General features: G+C 33.1%; 2 protein-coding genes across 2 annotated transcripts; both read right to left on the bottom strand.

The window, feature by feature from the left end:
* Positions 1–5,455: 5,455 nt before the first annotated feature.
* On the bottom strand, positions 5,456–8,282 carry LOC148606433 (potassium voltage-gated channel protein egl-36-like). Its single transcript, XM_088546145.1, has 2 exons — positions 7,600–8,282; positions 5,456–6,962 (listed from the first exon to the last, which is right to left on the bottom strand). Exons 1-2 carry the CDS (start codon positions 8,056–8,058, stop codon positions 6,144–6,146), a joined length of 1,278 nt encoding a protein of 425 aa, XP_088402271.1. The 5' UTR covers positions 8,059–8,282; the 3' UTR covers positions 5,456–6,143.
* An 8,357-nt stretch (positions 8,283–16,639) lies between these two features.
* LOC148606434 (potassium voltage-gated channel protein egl-36-like) lies at positions 16,640–20,284 on the bottom strand. The gene is made up of 2 exons (XM_088546529.1): positions 19,549–20,284; positions 16,640–18,840 (listed from the first exon to the last, which is right to left on the bottom strand). Exons 1-2 carry the CDS (start codon positions 20,005–20,007, stop codon positions 18,022–18,024), a joined length of 1,278 nt encoding a protein of 425 aa, XP_088402655.1. The 5' UTR covers positions 20,008–20,284; the 3' UTR covers positions 16,640–18,021.
* Between the last annotated feature and the right edge of the window lie 4,622 nt (positions 20,285–24,906).

Here is a 24,906-nt window from a genome sequence, read left to right on the forward strand (position 1 = left end):
CACTTTGAGTATAAATCCATCTTTTTTTCTCTCCAAAACAAAAAAAGTTACTAGTCAACCCATACCTCATGAGTACCACTTTTTTAAAAGATGAATCACTATTTGCTGAGTGTTTTATACCTGTCTGCCTTCATTAATGTATGTGCATTTCTTTCACTTTTTTCTGCACGATTGTTTCACAAATATGTATAAGATTATTATTCAAGTAACTCTTATGTTTTGCAAACATATAACTGCTAATGTTTTTTTTTATATAGTTTTTTATTAAGAGATGTTGACATATACATTTACAGCTGCTTCATGCTATACATACATGTATCAGACTTGAGAATCATGAACTTTATTTCATGCTTAAATAGTGTCCCAGCACAGAAATGGTCTGTTTTACTTTTGCTTTCTTCTCACTTCATCTAGTGAAACTTCTAAGTGATAACCACTGAAAAGAAAGCAAGGAAAAAATCATAACAGTGTCTGATATATCCAAAATATTACACTGTAAATTAACGAACATATACACGTATTTTAAGCATATGATATGGAGAAACCTCCTATTGTTGGGAAATATTGTTACATGTACATATAATTTCGTTCAAATCAGGCAAAAATAAAGGTTGGGTGGTTATAATAGTACCAAGTTTTTACTGGTTTTTAAACTACCTGGTCAATATTCCCAAAGTGATTAATACTGGTCGATTGAAATTTTGCAAACAATATTTCTGTCATTATTCATAGTTTTTGTCCTACATTAAAATGTTAATATAGTATATATCTACTATATTTCAGTGTTCTAAGGTTTTATTCTTTTAATATCTCTATCAGCTGTATCAATTGAGAAAAAATAAACATTCTTTCTCTGAAATAATTTACATTTATCTGAAATAACATAACAAACTTTACAAAAATGTACAGTGTATTTCATGAGCACATCTTTGTTTCAATAACTATTAATAACATACATGTAAGAGTAGAACAGGTTACTTTTCACCTGTCATTGTTAAAACAACATCCCCTCATAACCAGATAGATCATAAAAAGATGTTTGAAGTGATGAGTTTAAAAGTCATTTCATTTACCAGACAAAAACCTTCTAAATACAGAAAATGGAAAGCTTGCAAAGGATATTGCTTTAGGACTTCTTCCATACTACCTGCTGATTAATAATGATGTTTGGATCAATCCCTGAATGTTGATTTATCTATGAGCAATTGATATTATGTCACATTGTAAGGTAGAAAACAATTAGATACATTTATTACTATATTACAAATATAATTTCATGTATGAAATCTTTAATTGATACTGTGCTGCATATGCCAGTAACCATAGTTAGAGTACATGTACATGTATTTTTGTAGTTTTCAGTGAAAAATTCTTGTTCACAGATACATAAATGTAAGCTGCAAATTTTGCTAAGAAATATGACTACACTATTCTACACTAGCAATAAAAAACAGTATACCTATCACCAGTTTTGAAATTTTTAAATACCTGTATACATATAAAGTATATGAATAAATAATGTATACCTTCAACACTTACCTAGTACAGTACAGTTCCCAGCATAGTCTGATAAATCATGACGGATTTTCGGAGCTGCAATGTAACCTTTTTTGTGTAGTAAGTATAGATTACAGTTGTGCATCAAGGGGAGGGTGCATGGGGTTGGCACCCCTCCATTTATTGGAAAATTTCATGTGTGATTAATTTGATCTCATGAATTTAACTTCTGTACATAAAATGCAAGCACTGTGTACATATATGTTAATTACTACATGTACATGTACATAAATAATATAAAATGGTAAACACACATGTACATACATATAGCAAAGAAAGAAGTATTTAAAATAGAAAATAAACACAATTGTTAAATTATTATGATTGCAAAGCAGAAACATAAACAATGTCTCTGTTTCAACGGTAAGAATGAAAGGTCATGTGGCATATTCATCACATTCAGTAGGTAATCTTGAACTACCAAAAAGGAGGGGTATCCAGTGAAATAAAGTAGTGTTCTTGGGACGCGAGTGGACACATGAGCCATGAAATTACAATATATGATCTGCACTTGTACATGTTCGTAAAATCTAAACTATCACACCGACCCTAGACCTTTATCGCATACCCTATATCACGCCCATAGACCTATATCGCATACACTATATCACACCCCAGACCTGTATCACACCGTATATCACAATTCTAGACATATCCCATACTATTATCACACCCCTAGACCTGTCTTGCATACCGTATATCACACCCCTAGACAAATCTCATACTGTATATCACACCCCTAGACCTATATCGCGTACTGTATATCATACACCTAAGCCATTTCAAGCACCGTACATATCAGACCACAGACATATATCGCATACTGTATAGCACACACATGGACCTATATCGCATTCTCTAAATCATACCCATAGACCTACATGGCATACCTTATAACACCCCTAAACATATATTGGATGCCATATATAATACCTTGTACAGAACACAATTGAAGTACATTTTGTATTGATAAAATAGAAGAAAGAATGAACATGACATGCAAATATCTGTTTGATATGCATAATCAACCCTCGACCTATATCATCCCGCGGGCTAGTAGACCTTGAGTTGATATAGGGGTGTCCTGTTGATATTGCATGGGATACAGATTGAGGCATGTACTATTCTGTATGGAATTTAAAGAAATAGTAATATAATGTACAAGTGTATTTTATCCATGTTAGTCATAACTGATTAACAATATGGTTCTTTTTCAGTACATTGTCAAGACATATCAGATACATTTAATTAGAATGCAGATCATAAAGTAAGAAACCGGATTTTCATGACACAAGAAAGACAGTTAATTATGTGAGAAGTTCTATGTCCATGAAAGTACATCGAAAATGTGTTGGATATCAAAGCTACCAAAAGTAGACCTTTCCTAAGAGCTGATTTTCATGGATTTTCTTACATGTACAAAGAACTATGTAAGTGTTGAATGTATACATGATTTATTCATACACTTTATATGTACCCAGTTATTTAAAATTTTCAAAACTGGTGATAGGTATACTGTTTTTATTGCTAGTGTAGAACAGTGTAGTCATATTTCTTAACAAAATTTGCAGTTTACATTTGTATGTCTGTGAACAAGAAATTTACACTGAAAATACATGTGCATGTACTCTAACTATGGTTACTAGCATATGCAGTACAGTATCAATTAAAGATTTCATACATGAAATTATGATATTTGTAATATAGTAACACATGTATCTAATTTGTTTTCTACTTTACAATGTGACGCAGAGATTTTGAAATGGGGGTCCAGACATCATTATAAATCAGCAGGTAGCTAAAATCATACATGGAAGAAGCCCTAAGGAATATCCTGAACAATCTTTCCATTTTCTGTATTTAGAAAGTTACCTGTTTGTTATGTTATTTCAGATAAATTTGAGTTCTTTCAGAGAAAGGAATGTTTATTTTTTTCTTAATTTATACAGCTGATAGAGATATTTTAAGAATAAAACATAAGAACACTGAAATATAGTAGATATATACTATATTAACATTTTTAATGTAGGACTAAAAACTATGAATAATGACAGAAATTTTGTTTGCAAATTTTCAATCCAACAGTGCTGATCACTTTGGGAATATTGACCAGGTGGTTTAAAAACCAGTAAAAACCTGGGACTGTCATAACCACCCTACCTTTATTTTCGCCTAATTTGCATGAAATTATATTTACATGTAACAATATTTCCCAACAAGAGGAGGTTTCTCCATATCATATGGTTAAAATACATATATATTTTCCTGAATTTACATTGTAACATTTTGCATATATCAGACACTTAGGATTTTTTCCCTTGATTTCTTTTCAGTGGTTATCACTTGGAAGTTTCACTAGATGAAGTGAGAAGAAAGCAAAAGTAAAACAGACCATTTCTGTGCTAGGACACTATTTAAGCATGAAACAAAGTTCATGATTCTCAAGTCTGGTACATGTATGTGTAGTATGAAGCAGTGGAAATGTATATGTCAGCATCTGTTAATAAAAAACTATAAAAAACATTAGCCTAATTTCTTAGCATTTATGTATTTGTAAAATATAAGAGTTACATGATTGTAATCTTATACGTATTTGTGAAACAATCATGTAGAAACAAATTCTACTTCAAAGTGAGCACAAACAAGGAAAAGTTTTTTGCTCATTTCTCTCTTGAGGTTAGGCCTTTGTTCAACTTTCTCCAATCTGCAGGATTTATTTCTTCCTTATGCATCTCCAAACCGAAATTTCAAGGTGTGGATCCATTGTTACTTTGAAACTTCATCGAATATTGATAGTCAGTGATTCTCAGTGGAATTCATATTATGTAAGAAATACTGTATAAATATACACTGCGTTAAAACAAATGGTTATTCTTTAAAAGGACTAAGTTTTGATTGGGTTATTTAGCTTACAATGTGGTTACATGAATAGTTTTGATTACTTTGAGGCCTTCCTTGACTCCAGCACTTGATTAATGTTACATATTGGCAAATACATACCGAAGCATCAACAATGGGACTTTAAGGTACAAAGTCCAAGTAACTATAAAACAGTAAACAAACACGAACTACATACACAATATGTAACGAACAGAAGAAGATATCGTACATATAAAAACGGTAGATAAGGGGAACAAGACACTACACAAAAAAACTCCAACTAAACAGCAGTAGCAATATGAACCCTTCCAAAAACCGGGAGTGACCCCAGGCGCTTCAGAAGCTTGATCATGTCCTGCTTCACCAGCATCATCAGTTACAGTATAGTCCCATGAGAGTCTAGTAACAAGATTTCCTTCAAGATAATCATTTGTTTCGAAGCATTTAACCTTTCTGAAAGATTAGTTTGTCAGTTATACCGTGTTTTGCATTACATGTTTTTTAGCTGTCGTAATATTTATTTTCGTGCCTAGGTTTGTTAGGACACAAGTCACCCACAACATACTTACTTACAGGTATGTCTACACATGTTGAATACATTTTGGTGATCTCTAAAAGTATTTACTATTTCGTGTTTAGGTAATATGCATAATTTGTTGTGATATTGTTTTATTTGACTACCTATAACATTTTTGATAAGTCGATTGACGAAGCTTTATCAAGTCAATTGTTTTGGATAGTGTTACAAAATTTATAACCAAAACTTCACCATTCTTTACAACACGTACACAGTATACGATGATGTACAAATGCGTAAAATGTGAATAAAATTTAAAGTTGCGTGTGTTATAACGAATTGTGTTGTTAAGAAAAATATTACGGTAGAGAAAAGAAAGTCTGCATTATATCTTGAGAAAAAAATATAATGTGCTTTTAAAAGTTGAACAAAAATCGTTTCTATAGAAAAGCATTTTGACATAAGTTTATCCACAATGCGCTGAACTATTTGAACTTGAAATCTATCTGATTTATTTTATTTATTGAAATTCTGGATCATAAGCTTATCCATATCCTGTCTTGATCTATCCATACAATTAAGTCTGATTATTGAGGATAATTTAAGCATTGCAATGTTCATTCGGCAGATATTCCGTCTGTATAACATAATCAATCGGGTTGACCTTTCCTTTTGTGACTTTGACATTCAAGCCTGAAACCATATGTGCTGGCTTCCGGAAGCAACAACTGAAACCACAGTAACAAAAATACAAAAACAGATATCGAATCTGTACTCAAAGGAAATATCAACTATGTTCTGGGGTTTTATAACAAAAGGGGATAACAATTGTAAAGGAAATATACGTAAATCGTTCGCTACCAACGTCAATCTGCAATCTAGACAAGAGGCCAAGTTTATGAACTATTCAAGCTCAACTCTAAATTGTAGCACTTAACTTTTTTTTCTAGAATAAAACCGATAACAATTACATCACCATTGAAAATTATGAAAAAAAAATGCTTAGAGTCAACTTCTGCAATAAACATTCAGAGTATTATTAACATCGCAGGAATGATCGCAAAATTGAATACATTGTCATTTAACATGATCAACAAAATTAAAATTAAGAACAATATTTATAAATGATATACAGTCTTCTCCAAAAAAACATTTATCGATATGAAACGAGCGATACTATATTGATATTCTAATTCTTGACAGTCTGGAGTTCGTGCATTCTTTTACATGTTACTTCCTTTTTATTCTTTTGGGCATCATGATTTTGATGTAATGTATACCGACTATACAAGTCCGTGAATGTGTTGGCAACAACGGCTACAGGCATGCTAAGAAGGAAGACACCGAATGTTGCACATGCTGATGCTATGAATTGACCACTCGAGGTCTTCGGGTACTTGTCACCATACCCTATAGTTGTCATGGTAATAATTGCCCAGTAGAAGCAACTGATTGGATCGGAAAATCCACTTTCAACAACTTCAATCTCTGTAACGTGAATCGTTATCCCGAATATAATTGAAGTTATCACTAGTATAAGAACAAGAAGACACAGCATTTTCAAACTCTGCCTGATTGATAACAACATTAAACGCAACCCTTGAAAAAACCTTTCCAACCGGAAAAAGCGAAATCCGCGAAGGATGATCAAACTGTAGATAAACAGAAATATGCCGTCATAGTGTCTTCCGGTATCTGGTATCAACAAAATTATAATAAAGATGACGTAACAGATGACAGAAATGACATCAATTATGTTTAAGAAGCTTTTGAAAAACACAATTTTCCTCGGACAAGTAAACAATCTTACTCCCGTTTCTACTGTAAATATAACGTTACAAATATGAGTCAAGACTTCGAGACTGGTGTTACCGTCAGTCAAACGCTCTCTAACGTCATGATCTGAGTTGTTCTTTGACATGTCAAATTTCGACGTCAGCTCGAATGACTCAACAATCGACAATAGTATCGCTAGTCCGACGAGGATGATGTAGAAGATATGCCAGATCTGTAAAAGATATCTTAACTATTAATAATTATTCCGTTTTTGCTAATTCTAATTCAAGCTTTTCACAAAATTTTGTAAAATATATTCAGTTCTGATATTGTTGGTAAGGCATTTCTGTGTGGTATAATATTGTGGAAATCAAACACAAATATGTAATGAAAATATTAAAAAAAGGACAAAATCACACTTGATAGTTCATACATTTTGAGAACTGGACTTTTTTGTTTTTCCTGTGAAATTTTAATATTTTGATCTATTTAACTAAAACCCTTTTCAGTGGTTTGAATTTCGGATGACAATTTTCATCAAACAAACCAAGACGTGTCTAGTTTGTAAAGCACAAATACAATAATACGAACATAAACAACAAATTAATGCATGTTTATTTACAAAGTCGTATTGCTGGTAAATTTTGCGGTTTCTAAATTTCGCAAATTTGCTCTTTGAATAGTGGCATTAAATTTTCGCGGTTTTTATTTTCGCGTCCATAGATACGATCTATTGGAGAATACTGTGACAAAACTATATTTATATTTGGGAAGCTTCTATTTTACCAAAAAATAGAACATCGCAAAAAAGCAGTGCATGTAAAGAAACGTTTTATTTCTGTCAGTTTTTGCATAAGTTAAAATCTTACCAATGCAAATCTTGAAACACGAGGATTTTCCAGAAAATTCCAAACATTTTTCTTTAATTTGTCTTTTGAATGTTTCGGCCATAATGAAGAACTACAATGATCCACAAAGTGTCTTTCTATTACCCCAGCCGTCTGCATGTCACTGTCTAACGAATAGAAATTTTTCCAGCAGCAGGGCTTCAATCCGCACGTGGAAATTTCCCAGAATTCCAATTCCTCCCGAATTTGTTCTGCACACATATTTGTCGTAAAATGCAGACGACCAGTTCTATAATATTCCAAAATTGGCTGAAAAATTAAAGGACTGCGGTCATAATAATATTCGTCTGTATTTGAATCGTAATATTCGCATGTGTCTTGATAATTGGCGAGTTTTGTTCCAGGAATTTTTTCCAAAGTCGTCTTCTTAGTCAAGAAGACTTGTCCGCCGATGTTGAATTTTATTCTATGGAGCGCCATTTTTAGACAAGGAATAACAAAGCTATGACGCCTTACTTTTCATTAAATCGGCAATTTCCTAATTGATAGTCATTATGAGCGAAATTATCACCAGATTATTGCTAAATAAATATTTTCCTATGCAAGCACTCAAAACTCATAATTGACGAGAAAATAGTATAAAGACGACCACCAAAAACTTATCATATGTCCCATCACTTGATATTTTGGTTTTACCAATTAATATTTCCTGTATCACATTACAACACTTGTATACTATACTATAATCATTTACTTCCTTTTTAAATATACTCTATACCACAGCAAATTTCGTGGAAATTTATGTATAATTTTGAAATGTTTACATTTTGTTTAATTTTTTTTTTCTAAGAGAGTTTACGTAATATTTTCTTTTATTTTATATGATAAAGAGTAATCAAGGGAACCAAGATTCTAGCGGAAATTAAAAGAACGCAATCTAATCAAGGGACAAAGATCAGATATGGAAAACAGACATTCACAACAAAGAACATAAAGTAACTAAAATAATGCATACAAAGTAAGAAAGTAAATGAGCAACTCCACTGAAAACTGGGAGAAAGGGCCAGGTGCACCGGTAAGGTAAGCATCCTCTGCTTTTTTAGAAAGATAAAAAATCAATTCCGAGGTAGACGAAATAGGAAAAGAAAACTATGACACGTTGAACAAATCAGTTTTCATTGTGCAGATGGAGACACCGTAACGATCCACGAAGTCATGATGACGACCATAAAATGGTAACTTCAATCTTGTAGCAACATAACTCTGTTCCAGAAGCCTAACTCTAAGAAGTCCAGCGTGATACAAAAAAGTCTGTGGTAAAAACGTAATAGTTGTGATATGAAAACTCTATACACAGGTGCTGAAGGGATGTTGCCACAGACGAAAGGAAAGTCAACAATTCTGAATGAAAAGTCACCACATTTGTCGTAAATTTGGTCAATAGTTTTCCGTTAACATCGATCTCTAAGTGTAGGTCACGATATAAGGCTGACTTCACAGTGTCTGTAGTATCCTTTGTGGTAGATGGTGCAGATGCGATGTATTAAATTCCCGAAAGTAGGATTGCGTAACGATGATACGTCTATATAACGGAAACTTAGATTGTAGGAATTATCTAAACGATGTTCCGTCTTTCGGATCAGATCAGCTATAAAGTCTGCCTCAAAAGAGTGAAGGAATACGTCAGCATGAAGAGGAGCTTAATTTGTTCCCATTGGAATGCCGACCGTTTGTTGAAAAACGCGTCCTTCACATTGGACACATATGTTGTCGATAAAAAATTCCAGCATTTAGAGAACATATTTTTCTGATTATTTAGAAGATGATTTGGGATTATTTTTTTACAAAGAATCTCTACCAAGAACTATATATTTGTATCTTGGTGTATCATCTTTTTTTTTAGAAACAACGATGAATAATGTTTTTAAGTCGGGATTTTAACTGAGTATGGGGAATAGTATACAGTATTTAAAAATCATAGGTTTTAATGCTATTATTTCTTTTTATAATAATCTTGAATTGAGGGTCTCCATAAGATATTTCCAATTTTTCAGGATCCACAGGATTGAATTAATACCACTACGGGAGTAACAAGTGTTGTGGTGAGATTGGAGACTCTCTTTGACAGCTGTGAGTATAGAAGTTAAAAGTTTTGAAAGAGGTCTGTTGGTAAATTTGGCAGATCCAGCTATGTCACGTTGTTTGTATGCATTCTTGTGGAGTTTAGGAATCCAGTACATAGAAGGTAAATCACAATCATCGTCCTTGGTAGAGAGACAAAACTGTTAACTGTATATGGATTTGAATTTGCATTGTGTTAAAATGCAGTACAGCATTCGATATCTGGTTCATAGTTTTCAGCAAGTTTCGATGTATTAAAATCATATAATGAATGCAACAGTCAGGTTGTTTATGGCCTGTAATGCGTTGTTATTTTCATAAAAATAAAATATATGTTCATAAAAGTGATATACGTTCCTAATATCAAATGTGTATTTATAAAACGAATTATATGTTCATTACATTTTTAAGTGTAAGTTTTTGTAAGAACCAGGCAAAACATACATGTCAAAATCCCACCGATCTGACAATACAATTTCACTCAAGGGTGCTTTCTCTATTTGAGAAAAAGGCTATCATTTGATATCTGTGTAACTGGATTTGCTCAGAAATGTTTCAATAAAATGTTAGAAAAAATGAAGGTTTGACAGAGTTATCTAGATCTGTCCTTTCAATATTCATTTTAGTGCAATTCAGTTTACTAACACGATATGGAAAATCTCATATTTCGTTGATTCTATTGGTACAAATAGTCAAATTACACTTTCAAAAATGGTGTGTTTTTTCATACCACGTTTCTGTCTGATTTTTACAGTTTGTTTGTTTGTTTATTTGGGTTTAACGTCCGAGCAGCACTATTTCAGCTATATTCAGACGATGAACATGAAATTGATGACAAAATGAACATGAAACGATTACAAAATGAAAAAGGGATGGGACACAAGGACAATGGGGTCGACAAATTTTGATTGCCACTGGAAATAGGGAGAGATGGGTAGGGTCGGGCAATTTAGCCTCCTGTGGCGGAGCCCTATGGTTCCTACTCCGGGAGAATACCACAGTAGGGTTTTTTAACGTGCGAGGAACGTGGCATCTTTCCCAACACGGTGCACCACTATGGTTTGTGGTCAGGTTTTCCGTATTATAGCCTGACAACCCCAGCATGTAACACGCCAGGGGTACCCCATTCCACCACCTGGGGCACACATCCCAGTTGCTCTGTGGGCAGAGCGCACTAGTCCCCGGCTAGGGTTCTGAGCACTATTTAGTCGCCTTTTACGACAAGCTTAGCGCTGCTGCAGGCCTATTCTTTTAACATCCGGACCTGCACGGGGCGAATTTTTACCGAGACTGACACCTAAATACATGTTCATAAAAATGGAATACATATGTTCATCAAAACAAATATTTTTTGATAAAAGCGAAGTGTATGTTCATACTATGACAAATAGGTTCATATTAAAAAAGGTCTCTTGAAAACGGAATACATGTATACAAATTTAAATATATGTGGCTGAATCAGGAGGTCACTTTTATTATTCATATAGAAACGGTTACATCCTATTACACGGCGCAATCTTACAAAATCATACAGAAGTATAGTACATTCAATAAGTATAAGTTTTGGCATAAAACTATATGCGGCAAAATTACAAACGTTTTATTTTAAAAAGCCTCTTTCAAGGGGAAATAATTGGCGGAAAAATGTTCTATAAAAAGGTAATGAGAAATTTATTACTATTATATGGAAAAAAAGTTATATATATATGTATGAAAGAATTTCTGATAAGTTGTCTTCTGAAAAATATAAGAATAATGCCATATCCTAGTTGGTGGAGAGAAACCTTGATGATATGGTTAAGTATTGTATTTAGTGTCATAAATATATATCTTGTAATCGTTTTATTGATTTTAGATTCTAAAACTACACAAGAACGTGTACATGAAATATATAAAATCGACAATATAGGATGCAACAAAGGAAATAACTCATTCATTTGAAATAAATTTGAGATATAAATTTTATCTTTTCTTCATACTCTTTTAAGTATGTTGGACGATTTAAGTGTAAGTTTTTGTAATAATCAGGCAAATAGGAAAAATCAGAAACATACATGTCAATGGTGCAAAAAGTCAACTTAAACTTTCAAAATGGTGATTTTTTTCATACCATGTTTCATCCATTGGCTGATTCTTACATATATTGACACTTAAAGATTAGTTTTAAAACGTTTTGTTCATCTGGTGATGTTTTAACAAATGAATTTAAATAATTGAACTGAAATAGAGTCAAGTTATTTGTACTTATTTTATGTAACTCGTAGCTTAAACGTTTTCTCCTGATGTGTATTTGAAAGCCTATACAAATTAGGAACCACCATGTTTTCAGTATAGATGACATTTTATCCCAGTATTTTCGTCTTATATCTATGTAAAATTAAAAGTAAAACTGAAACTTTGTAAAATTTCAAATTGCAATCACATATATTGAAGTTCCGATCTCAAAATAAAATAAAGAAGACCTAAAACTGTATTGTCTTTAAAAATTAAAAGGACTATCAAAATAACATAAGCTAAAAATGAGTTTAAAACAATTTCGACAGACGCAGTAGCTTAGTATTGGTGAGATAGTTATGTTCAACATATAAGAATAAGTCTCATTCTCGGCGAGAGATTATATTTGATCACGACTTTTAAAATTGGCCAGTTACTTTGTTTTGATGCGCATCCATATTTTCTGGTTTATTACACTTTCTTATGAGACAGTGAATCCTTAAAATATTACTTTTCTACATAAGAAGCACTTTTTATTAAGTAGAAACTATATTTATACCGATATCTGAGACATTTCACTCAAACATTACCCTTACAGATAGAATCATAAAGACAAAAGTCATATTTACCTTTTACTAATTTACAATCAAGTTATAGAGGATTTTTTGTAGTACAATATCAAGAAAGATTTGAGAGGATGTGAAGCCATATCAGTTCCTCGACCTTGTTGTAGAAGTAAATAGATCTACACCTTTCATAGCAATGGTAGAGAACGAACTAATAAAGTCGCTAATAAAGTTCAATAAAGAGAAATCGCCTGTCAAGTAACAGTCTTTGTAAGAATCATACAAATTGTATAATCTGTGATACATCTCCAAAAAGGCTACACAATTTTATTTTTGTTATCAAGTTGCTTAATGAGTCCATATGATGAAATATATAATTATTCATTCCAATCTGGTCATAAGAGATAATTCACTTTGAAAATCCAATAATTTCTTTTGGGGTTCATAAATGTCATTTACAGAGTTATCTCCCTTAATTTTGAGTTCTACATTGAATTCTATGTAATTCATATTTCCTAAGACCAAGGGTAATATGAAAGCCTTGTGTTAAATTCTGTTAACAATAACAAATTAAACTAAATATCAAAAAATAAAATCTGAAGTTTTTTCAACCAAAAATTACATTTCGCATGATTTTAGCTAGAGTGTTACTAAACATATAGAAACAAAGAAGCTTAATGATTTAAGACCTACATGAACATTGCAGTGGTTTTTCTCCATCCTTTTATATTTCAAGTACTCTTTTCATGAAATCTGTGATAACGTCTTTTCCTTTGCTGATTAGTTGTCCAGCATTAGTTTTGACATTCTCTTGAATTCATTTTATTGCTGTATATATATCATATTTTGATTTCTTGTATAGTTTAATTAGTAAAACTCATAGCCTATGCCAGTAGGCAACGAAAGGGATAAAAACAACATAATTTGACTGACGATAGATTGATTCCTTTAACACCCTCACATCTAAAGTAAATAATTTCTAACATTTTACTTAAGAATCTTTTGCTCATGGTGTCACCCTGTCATAGCTTTCCTTTCCCCTTTCATCTAACCTAAGCTTGACGTTGCCTTTTAAGAGCAAATCGGCGGGTGTTTTTAGAAAAGAAGCGGATGCTTACCCTGCCGGTGCATGGCCCATGTTTCTAGTTATAAGTGAACTACAGGTGGCTGATTAACTTTGTTTCTTGTTACTTTGGTTATTTTATATCTTTTGCTTTGTGTTTGATTACTGTTCGAAGTTTGACCCCTTTCAAATACTTTTTTAAATAACATATTATTTTGCTAAGTGTTCGTTGCAATTAAAACGATTCAAGTCGTACCAATACCAGTATATATATATATCTAAGAATGTGACGACTCTATTCGCTACACTGCTCAATCGGATCAAATTGATACAGGATAGATAACGTAGAAGGGTCTGAAAAATTCCCAACGATTTTAGAACTGTCAAATTTGCGAAGCATATTTTTGGTCGTTCTCTCCGTGGGACTCGAACTCGTACCGCTGTGACATCTATGGCAACACCGCCTGCACTAAGTCCAGCGCCATAGACCATTCGGCTAGCTAGGCTATATAAAAATATAGCTTTCGCTGGCCGGGTCATTCGTCCTCGTAAGATTAATCTAGGGCTGTAACTTAGTACACGATGTATGGTAGTACGGGACAGTTCATCTAGGTGTTATTATGTAGGATAGAGGATCAAATTAATGATGCATGTCACAACAAATCAATATTATACAACGCCTCAGAATGTGACGATTCTATTCGCTACACTGCTCCATCGGATCAAATTGATACAGGGAAGATAACATAAACTTATAGAAGGGTCTGAAAAATTCCGCGGGACTCGAACTCGTACCACATCATGCGTATACATCATGTACTAAATTACAGCCCTAGATTAAATCCTACGAGGCGGAATGACCCAGCCAGCATTTGCACGAATGGTGTTGTGCAGGAGTCGTTGAAAATAATCAGAGCATATGCACAGATCTTTACAACATAAGGTATAACTAATGCGCAAGGAAAAAAAGGTTTTCGTTAATTTCACAATTAGTTTTATGAAAAATAAATTGCTATTAATAGGGCGAGTCGACAGAACACTGTTATAGATACACACTAGCAAATATTATCATCAAATTGAATTTTTTGTTTTGTTGGGGTTTAACGTCCGAGCAGCAATATTTCATCTATATTCAGACGATGAACATGAAATTGATGATAATATGAACATGAAATGATGGTGAAATGAAAAAGGGATGGGACACAAGGACAATGGGGTCGACAAATTTTGATTGCCACTGGAAATAGGGAGAGGTGGGTAGGGTTGGGCAATTTAGCCTCCTGTGGCGGAGCCTTATGGTTCCTTCGGGAGAATACCACAGTAGGGTTCTTTAACGTGCGAGGAACGTGGCATCTTTCCCAACACGGTGCACCACTATGGTTTGTGGTCAGGTTTTCCGTATTATAGCCTGACAACCCCAGCATGTAACACGCCAGGGGTACCCCATTTAACCACCTGGGGCACACACCCCAGTTGCTCTGTGGGCAAAGCGCCCTAACCCCCCCCCTCCCCCCAGCTAGGGTTCTGAACACTATTAAGTCGCCTTTTACGACAAGCTTAGCGCTGCTGCAGGCCTATTCTTTTAACACCCGGACCTGCACGGGGCTCATCAAATTGAAAATCTGTAACATACCAGGAAGGTAAAGGATGAGGATCTACAAAAACGAACGTTTATCGGTATCAGGTTTTCTATGTTGTATTATAAGTAGGTGTTTAACATTTATTAGGTTATCTCTCGTTTCAGATCATACCTTACAGATTAAAACAGAACTGAGTGGAGTCGGAGCTGCTCATTCTACCATTAGTTAGTTTTATTCTAATAGAATTGATTATGAATGCAAGGAACGACTTTATGAAAACTATTTCTTCATCAAAATGAATTTATTCACTCCGATGAATGTAGAATCGTCAATCATAAAGTTTTACTTACTTGCAATATGCAGAGCAGGACATGATTACCATTCCAGACCACCTGATGTCACTCAATTGTTTTTTAATTTCATGTGTTCACGTTTAGGCCATCTATTGTTTTAAATTTTGATATTTTTTTATCATTCAACAACTGAAGCGTCGATATGTTTTACCGATATTGATCATCGCCATTAATTTAATTTTATTTTCAAAAATGTGTCATATTCTCTGTATTCACATTAAGCGGAAACTGAAAAAAATATTTAATGGACTAAAACAATTTCAGAATACAAAAAATTTAAATTTTAACATACGAAGTATTTTACTATGATTTAAATTTGATTTGTAACAAGCTCTTTAATTGGTTGGTTCTCTTTGAGAAACCAGATTATTTGTAATATCTGTTAAAAAATTAGAAACATTTCTTAGATCGAAAACACTTCTATTCTTAAAATAGAAACTCATTTACATTAATCTAAAATCTTTATAGAAGAAAGAATCCTCTTTTGTACACCTATTTTTTTTTAATACTCAAAAGGTAAAACTCTACTCTCTTAACATACCGGTGCTTCAATTAAAATGACAAGAATCTGGTACTGTTACAATACTAGTATTCAATAGATGAGTACGAATTTAAAAAAAAAATCGCTAGATTTGTTCAATGAAGTCAGATGTTTATCGGTCAATCAACTATATTAGTATTGACATTTCAAGGGTGTAGGCACCACTCAATTATCCTTAACAGATGTATCTGTAGGCAATTTTATTGCCATGATGCTCTTAAATGTTTTACTTTGTTTATCCTAAAGATGAAATGTCTACTATATGAAGAGAAATACAAAAAATCGTTCATGTACCTTCGGACTGACAATACGTTCCCATTGAAAAAAATGCTACCAATGAACTAACGAGTATAAACGCAATAAAGAACACTCTTGCCTATTTATAACAATAATTTAACAGCTGCATACGTCACCAATATTTACGTCATCGGTGCTCAAACGGGTAATCAGAAAACGAAGTTGCTTTCCAGGAAAACACTTCAACAAATATGATAATAATCTATCAAACATTTTTTTAGTTATTTTGAGTTATGGCATGACGAATAGAGGAACCATGGACACACAGACGATAGAAGACCATATTACGCTCGCTAAAAGATGGGCGTATAATAAAAAAGTTTTATAAATCAGTATTTATTAGATCAAAAAATACATGTATCAATTCGTCAACATATCAAAAATCGTTTTTTTAAAAAGTTATATATATTTCTGTAACAAGAAGCAAGCATTTTTAAAATTAAAAAGCACCAATAGCAAAAAGAGAAACATTTGTCATCTGGTTAGATAACATGAAGACAAAAGGGACTAAAATCGTTCCATTAAAGCCACAATACTTTTAATCAGTCTGTAACGAAGAATCTTTGATTGATTTAGTACCAGTCTATATACAATTATGACACAGTCAATGATAGAGGTGATTCAAAGTGCACATCAAAATAAACAAAGAAACAATGGTTTTGCTGTATTGTTACCTAACTATAGTTTTTTCTGACGTTACGCGCGTCATTCGAATGTCATCGAATGGTCAGCGCATATGTCTTGTCATGTTCAATAATCGTTATGATTTTTAAAGAACAACTTGTCTTTGTGTTTATGTTGGAATATATGGACATAAAAGTAATATAACCAAGCATAACAATAAAACCAAAAACAAAACAAAAACAAAAAACAAAGACAAAATATAAAAAAAAATAAAAATAAAAGTAAAAAACATGATTAAAGCAGCGCGTCTATAGATTACAACTTTCTGAATTCGACCTTTTTTAGCTTGTCCGAGGTAACACTTTTCTTTATACATTATATATACTAAACAATAATTTTCGAGTTATTCCAAATGATTGCAATAAATTCTTGACTCATCAAACAGGGAAGCACATATAGTCATTTTAACAAATACCTATGATGTTCTTGTAACGTCATGTAAAAATAATTCGTCCCATATGGAAACCGGAAATGTGTCCTATTAGAAAAAGAAAATCACCAAAGTGATTGTAGAAACAAGGAACGAAGATTTAAAAGGAAGATTGATACTTTAATTACTAAATGAATTAAATATTTTTAGTAAGTAAGGAAAATTACCATCAAGAGTTAATAAGTTGAAATATGAGTTGTTTTACTGAGGCTTACACGATTGTCGCACTACTTTTTTCTTTGGGTCCGAATTAGGACACCGACTGAAGTTAGCTAATGGTGTACTAATGCTGTTTTAAAGGTTTTATCTCATGAATTTTTATATTGTATTTATATTTTAATATCATTAGTATTCTTGTATTTATTAAAATCAATACATTATTATTTTACGTTGTGCAAGATTAAAGATTTGTTAATTCCGAGTCTTACTGGAATGTCACACTAGCTATAATTACATACTATCTCTAATATTTTGCGTTTATGCTAATCCTGACCTCCGTTTACTCTTTCTCTCAAAAGTACAAGAACAGAACCAAGACTGGTAAAAGTGGACTGAAACGAATCACCCCCTGTCTGACTTTATATATTATGTTATTCAATATTTAGTAGGCACAACTTCGTGCATTTTCTTGCTAGATGATGCTTTTTCCTTCCTTTGTGTGAAATGATTTCGCTGCAGTGTGTATCGACTATACAAGTCAGTAAATGTGTTGGCTACAACGGCTACAGGCATGCTTAGAACGAACACGCCGAATGTCGCACATGCTGATGCTATGACTTGCCCGCTCGATGTCTTAGGGTACTTGTCACCATACCCTATAGTTGTCATGGTAATAATTGCCCAGTAGATGCAACTGATTGGATCGGAAAATCCGCTTTCAACAACTTCTATCTCTGTAACGTGAATTGTTATCCCGAATATAATTGAAGTTATCAGCAGTATCAGAACAAGTAAACACAACATTTTCACACTTTGTCGGATTGATAGCAACATTAATCGCAAACCTTCAAAAAATCTTTCCAACCGGAAAAAGCGAAATCCGCGAAGAATGATCAAACTATAAATAAATAAAAAAACGCCGTCGAAGTGACTTCCGGATTGTGGAACCAATATAATTATAATAAAGATGACGTACCCAATTACGGAAATGACGTCAATGACGTTTAAGAAACTCTTGAAAAACTCAAATTTCCTCGGGCAGGTAATTAATCGTACTCCAGTTTCTAATGTAAAAATTATATTACAAATATGGGTGACAACTTCGAGACTATTGTCCCCGTCGGTCAGGCGCTCTTTGACATCATGATCTGAAGTGTTCTTCGACATATCAAATTTTGATGTCAACTCAAATGACTCAATAATTGACAATGTTATAGCTAATCCAACAAGGAAAATATAGAAGACATGCCAAATCTGTAAAAGAGTAAATTGCATTTATTTAACACTATATTGAAATATCCAAAAATATCCGTATGATCGTTTTCTTTTTAGTTTTTAATTTTTAAGCATTGGAAGCCTACAAGGCACTATACCTCAATGTTAAATAAAAAAAATATTGTGTATTGTATTAATGCATAGTTTTCATACTTCCTATTTTCCTATTTTTATGAGAAAAAATGGTGCCACGTGTGATAGCCCCCTTTTGTAAATCTCTGAATTCTCCACTGTATCAAAAGCTTAATGCAGACCTGTAACAGTGGTGTTTTATTGTCTTTCCTTTGTTGTGAATACATCACTTTAATCATATAAAGCACTCATATAATGCAAATTAAATAAAAGACAATACAAAAAAAAAAAAAAACATAAATAAATAAATAAACGCGAACGTGACGTCATCAATTTATCAAAGTCTTATTAAACCTTAAAAAAAGAAAGAAGTTTTAAAAAGTAAATAAAAAAGTAGCTGATCAAATGATTAACATAATAATTTTGTGAAAATAAGTTAGATTTTGGACTGTTATGTTTTGAAATGCACTATTTTACTTCTGTATGGTATATGTGTCTTTGCATTTTCGGTGTTCGCTTTGCTTTACTCTTTATTATTGTGTTAATTTGTTTAATGTTCAAATAGCAGATGAAAACATCCATGTGTTCACGCGTGTTTGTTTAACCAAAACTTACCAAAGCATATTTTGAAACATGCGGATTTTCCAGAAAAGTCCAAACAATTTTCTTTAAGTTGTGTTGTGGCTGTTTTGAACATTGAAACAAACTATAACGATCCACAAAATGTCTTTCTATAACCCCGGCCGTTTGCATATCACTGTCTAACGAATAGAAGTTCTTCCAGCAGCAGGGCTTCAGTTCACAAGTGGAAATTTCCCAAAATTCCAATTCCTCCCGAATATGTTCTGCGCACAAATTTGTTGAAAAATGTAGACGACCAGTTCTGTAAAGGTCCAGAATAGACTGAAAAATGAATGGATTTCGATCATAATAATATTCTTCAGTTTTAGAGTCGTAATATTCGCATGTTTCAGTAAAATTTGCGAGTTTGGTGCCAGGAAATTTATCTAAAGTCGTCTTTTTGGTCAAGAAAATTTGACCGCCAACATTTAGTCTTATTCTACAAAGCGCCATTTGTCAATGAAGAAACAACCGAGAAATCCTTACGATAATAAGATACGGTCGGCTATCTATCTACTTATTGGCCTTTAAAATCAAACGAAAAGTATTGTCAGATACCATAACAATTATGAGCATCTAAATCCCAACACGGAAAGCTTATTAATGCTTTATAAATCTGTCATACCGTATACTGAATTGAAACAAAACAATAATTAAGCACACTGTACATCATTTATAACGTGAATAGGCTTTTTCGATTCGATATTTTCCGAATCTGATCACCACGCGTATGTTGAATGCACTGAATGTATTATTATGATATGACTTTATTTTGAACAATTCTTGTGTGACACTTTATGACAAGAAACCTAATCATAAAATCCTTTGAATTTTCATATTCCAATAGTTTTGTATCCTCTTGAGTGTTTTTATAATTACATTTTTTTTTAAATATCTGCAACATAAACTAAAGAAATTATTTCCCATCTCAGTAAAATTTTAATTTTAGTATGTTTTCAATTGAAATTAAAACCAAATAGACACTAAAGCTTTGAATAATTGAAAGATTTTGTATTTGCAAGTATTAAACACGCAACAAAATGATGCAATATAAAACATAAGCGTTCAGTTTCAGTATCGATGACTTAAACCACAAAAGGAATGATATATATTTTATTAGCAACCTTTCCACTTACTCTCTTTCTAATGAGTTAAGTAGTACTCCAGCTGAGAATCATGCAAATTTTGTAATATGTGATACACCACAAAAAGATGCTACACATTTTTTATTTTGTTATTAAGTTATTTTGTAGGTCCATATGATGAAATGTATAATTATTTATTCCAACATGTCTGCTCTTAGGAGATTATCCACATTTAAAATCCAGCATTTTCTATTGAATTTTAGTGTCATGTACAGAGTTATCTCCTTTAATTTTGAATTCCTGTGAACAAGTGTTATATAAAAAGCCACATGTTGATTTCTGTTTACGATGACATTTTAAGCGAAATATCAAAAAACAAAACTCACATTTTGGGTGATTCTTATGCGAGGTGCTACTTAAATCAATAATATACAGTGGTTTTATAACTTTATCAATTCATGTAAATACAGTGAAATCTGGACTTAAAACAGAATAAAATAAATTTAATTTGATTAATTTGAACTTTGAGAAGTGTCTGGTGTATAAAGTGACCTATTCCTTCACTCTTATGAAGCTGACTTTATAGCTGATCTGATCCGAAAGAAAGAATATCGTTTAGCTGGATCCTTTAATCTCAGTTTCCGCTAAATAGTTGACGTATTATCTTTAAACAATCCTAATTTTGGGGATTTGATACATCGCATGTACCCAAAAGAACTTGAGATAAAGGACATTACAGACACTGTGAAGTCAGCCTCATATCTTGACCTACACTTAGAAATCGATGGTAAAGGAAATCTATTGACCAAACTTTACGACAAACGTGATGATTTTTCATTCAAAATTGTCAACTTTCCTTTCATCTGTGGCAACATTCATTCAGCACCTGCGTATGAAGTGTTCATATCACAACTGACACAAGCCAGAGCTTGCCGAGATTCCGCAGCCTTTTTGTATCGCGCTAGAATTCTAACAAATAGGCTTCTGGAACAGGGTTGTGTTGCTACAAGATTCATCACTACAAAAGTTTTATGGCCGTCATCATGAACTCGTGGATCGTTATGGTGTATCCATCTGCGCCATGAAAACTGATTTGTTCAACGTGTCATAGTTTTCCTTTCCTCTTTCGTCTACTCCGGACTTGACTATTTATTAGCAACTCGGCGGGTGTTTCTAGAAAAGCAGAGGACGCTTACCCTACCGGTGCACCTGGTCCATGCTCCCAGTTTTTAGTGGATTCCGAGTTGCTCATTTGCTTTTTTTACTTTGTATGTATGATTTTAGTTACTCTTTGTTCTTTGTTGTGTGTGTGTCTATTTTCCATGTTTGGTCTTTGTCCCTGGATTACATTCTTTTGATTACCGCTATAACCTTGGTTCCCGTGATTACTCTTTCGAATATTCAGTGTTCGGCTTGGATATATTTCACTGTATTTTGATAAAAAAAACTGAAGTAAAAATTATTGCATGATGTGATCTTGTCTTAAGTGCCATTTAGCGATCACATCAATTGATAATTATATCGGATTGTCAGAAAGTAAACCCGATTTCTTCAGACAATTCCATAAATCAACATATTTGACATTAAAAAATCAATGAAAAAATTGGCAAATTCAGCATTTGGGAGTTCTCACTAAAGTACATGTACGTTTTGTTACAAACTTTATTTTCCCATTGTCTTTTAACAAATCAGATACAATTTTTAAAACAAGATAATTACAGTAAGAGATAGAGTATCATTCTGCATTAATAGAAAACCGCCTCTGTGGTCTGAGGACAACATGCTCGTCTCGGTCATGGGTTCTATCCCCGACCGAGTCACACCGCAGACTTTAAAATTTGTCATCATTATTTCTCCGCCAAGCATGCAATTTAAAGGGGATAGGGTGACGACTGATTGTTTCGAAATCTGAACAACACGATGATAAGTCTGTCTGTCTGATGAAAAGTAAACCACATAAAAATATCGGCAATCAAATACTGAGTGACAACAAGAGCTTTGGAAGGGAAAGTATGTCCTGTTCCACAAATGTGGTTCCACCAGCGGCGTCCGTCATATTGCAAGTGAGAATAACCCGGTAATAAAACCAACAATAAAGCAGCTCCGCGACACGTGTCAAGCGCCATTTTTTTATGATAAGAAAAAAGTGCAAATCATAAATAACTAAAGCTTTCTATTTGAATTGCCCTCAATCCTTTTTTTTTGTATTTCTAAAAAAATTATTTGTTTTAATTTACCATTACCATAGGTAGAGTTCTATTGAAGAATGCACAATTTCATAATAACTTATTGATAATCATTGCAATGTTGTGTTTTCCAGGAAAGAGGATTATTCGAAGTGGGTTTTAATATTGACATGTCAGGTTAGATTTTGTTCTCGAACACTTGTACGTGTTGGTTAGAAAATAAATTATTACCACCTATATGGTTCAACATTCGCACACGTTTTGTACTAGTATCTATCAGTATAAGGTAAATAAATATTAACAAATAAAATACGTACGCACGAACAGTTAAACGTATATTAGAACTTTACATTAAAATTAAAAACTATATAGTTGGTGCCAAGTTAATTTAACTTTTTTCAATTTGTTAATACTAACACCGACTAAAACACCGTTTGCACATGATATATAAACCATATTTTCTTCTTTATCTGCGTTAATAATTTATACATAATTTCGTGTATATATTTCACATCGTGTAGGCTTGTATTTTTGATCATTTGTACTTCACAATTAGAAGTATTTATAACTGATCTTTGATGGACTTCATAGGCAAACTTGCTTTGATATATTGTTCAATTTGTTTACCAAATATGGTCGAAAACCTTACTAATGCTAAAAGAATTGTTTTTGTATCTCAAGAATATGTTTAAGTATTGATATTATAGACTTCTGACCTCCTCTCTTCTATATTTATATTTCAAACTAATTTAACCATGAATTATGCATGTTAATTAGGACAAACAGAAGTCAGGCTATAAAAATAAATTGGTATATTCAGAAGTTATGAAAACCAAGCCAAACAACTGAAGTGTTTCGAATGAATTCAATTGAAACCAAAGTTTACTTCCAGTTCAGAAATGTGTTGCACTTAAATTATAGATGAAAATAGAAAATTCAGCCAAATTGTGGTTAAAACCCGTATTTTATGGAAAAAAAATATAGAGCGCATTTGTCGAACATCAAGGGAACAAAGATTCTAGCGGGAAAAAAATAAAGTAATCCAGGGACAAGTACCAGACGGGGAAAACAGACACACACAACAAAAACTAAAATATAAATAACCAAATTAATACGTACAAAGCAGCAAAAGTAAATGAGCAACTCGCACACCATTTACAATTGAGAGCAGGGATCATGTGCACCAGTAAGGTAAGCGTCCTCTGCTTTCGAGAAACACCCACCGATTTGCTCAACTCCAGGGTAGACGGAAGAGGAAAGGAAAATGATGACACGTTGAACAAATTGGTTTTCATGGTGCAGATGATGAAAACTGTAAAGAAGACAATTTTGTGACATCATTGTGTCTCATTTATAACACAACAGCTAGTATATTTTCAGACATTATTCTCGCTTTAAAATATGCAATTTCAGTCAGTTAATTGAAATGTTGACAAAATAGAAGGCCGGGAACTAGTTAGTGATTCTACCCCTTTAATTGAGAACAATAAAGCAGGATGCTTACCCTACCGGTGCATCTGGTCCACACTCCCAGTTTTCAGTAAAGAATGGGTTGTTCATTAACTTTGTTTCTTTGTATGTGTTATTTTGGTTATTTCATGTTCTTTGTTGTGGGTGTCTATTTTTACTGTCTGGTCGTTTTTCTTTGACTATGTTCTTTTGATTGCCATTTGTGCCTTGGTTCTTTCGACTTTCCTTACCATAAACCTCTGATCTTTACGTCAATATAAAATGTGTGTGAAGTGTGTGTGTTAAAAGTAATTAAGGTTATAGCGGTAATCAAAAGAATGTAATCCAGGGACAAAGACCAGACATGGAAAACAGACATACACAACAAAGAACATGAAGTAACTAAAAGCATACATACAAAGTAACAAAAGCAAATGAGCAACTCGGACTCCACTAAAATGTGGGAGCATGGACCAGGTGCACTGCTTCTCTAGAAACACCCCAGAGTTCCTCATAAAAAGTCAAGTCCGGGGTAGACAAACGAGGAAAGGAAAACTATGACCCGTTGAATAAATCAGTTTTCATGGTGCTGATGGATACACCATAACGATCCACAAGTTCATGATGACGAC

Source organism: Perna viridis, chromosome 9 (genome assembly GCF_037379345.1).
Source record: "Perna viridis isolate PV_CMFRI_1.1 ecotype Kerala chromosome 9, ASM3737934v1, whole genome shotgun sequence".
NCBI lineage: Eukaryota > Metazoa > Mollusca > Bivalvia > Mytilida > Mytilidae > Perna > Perna viridis.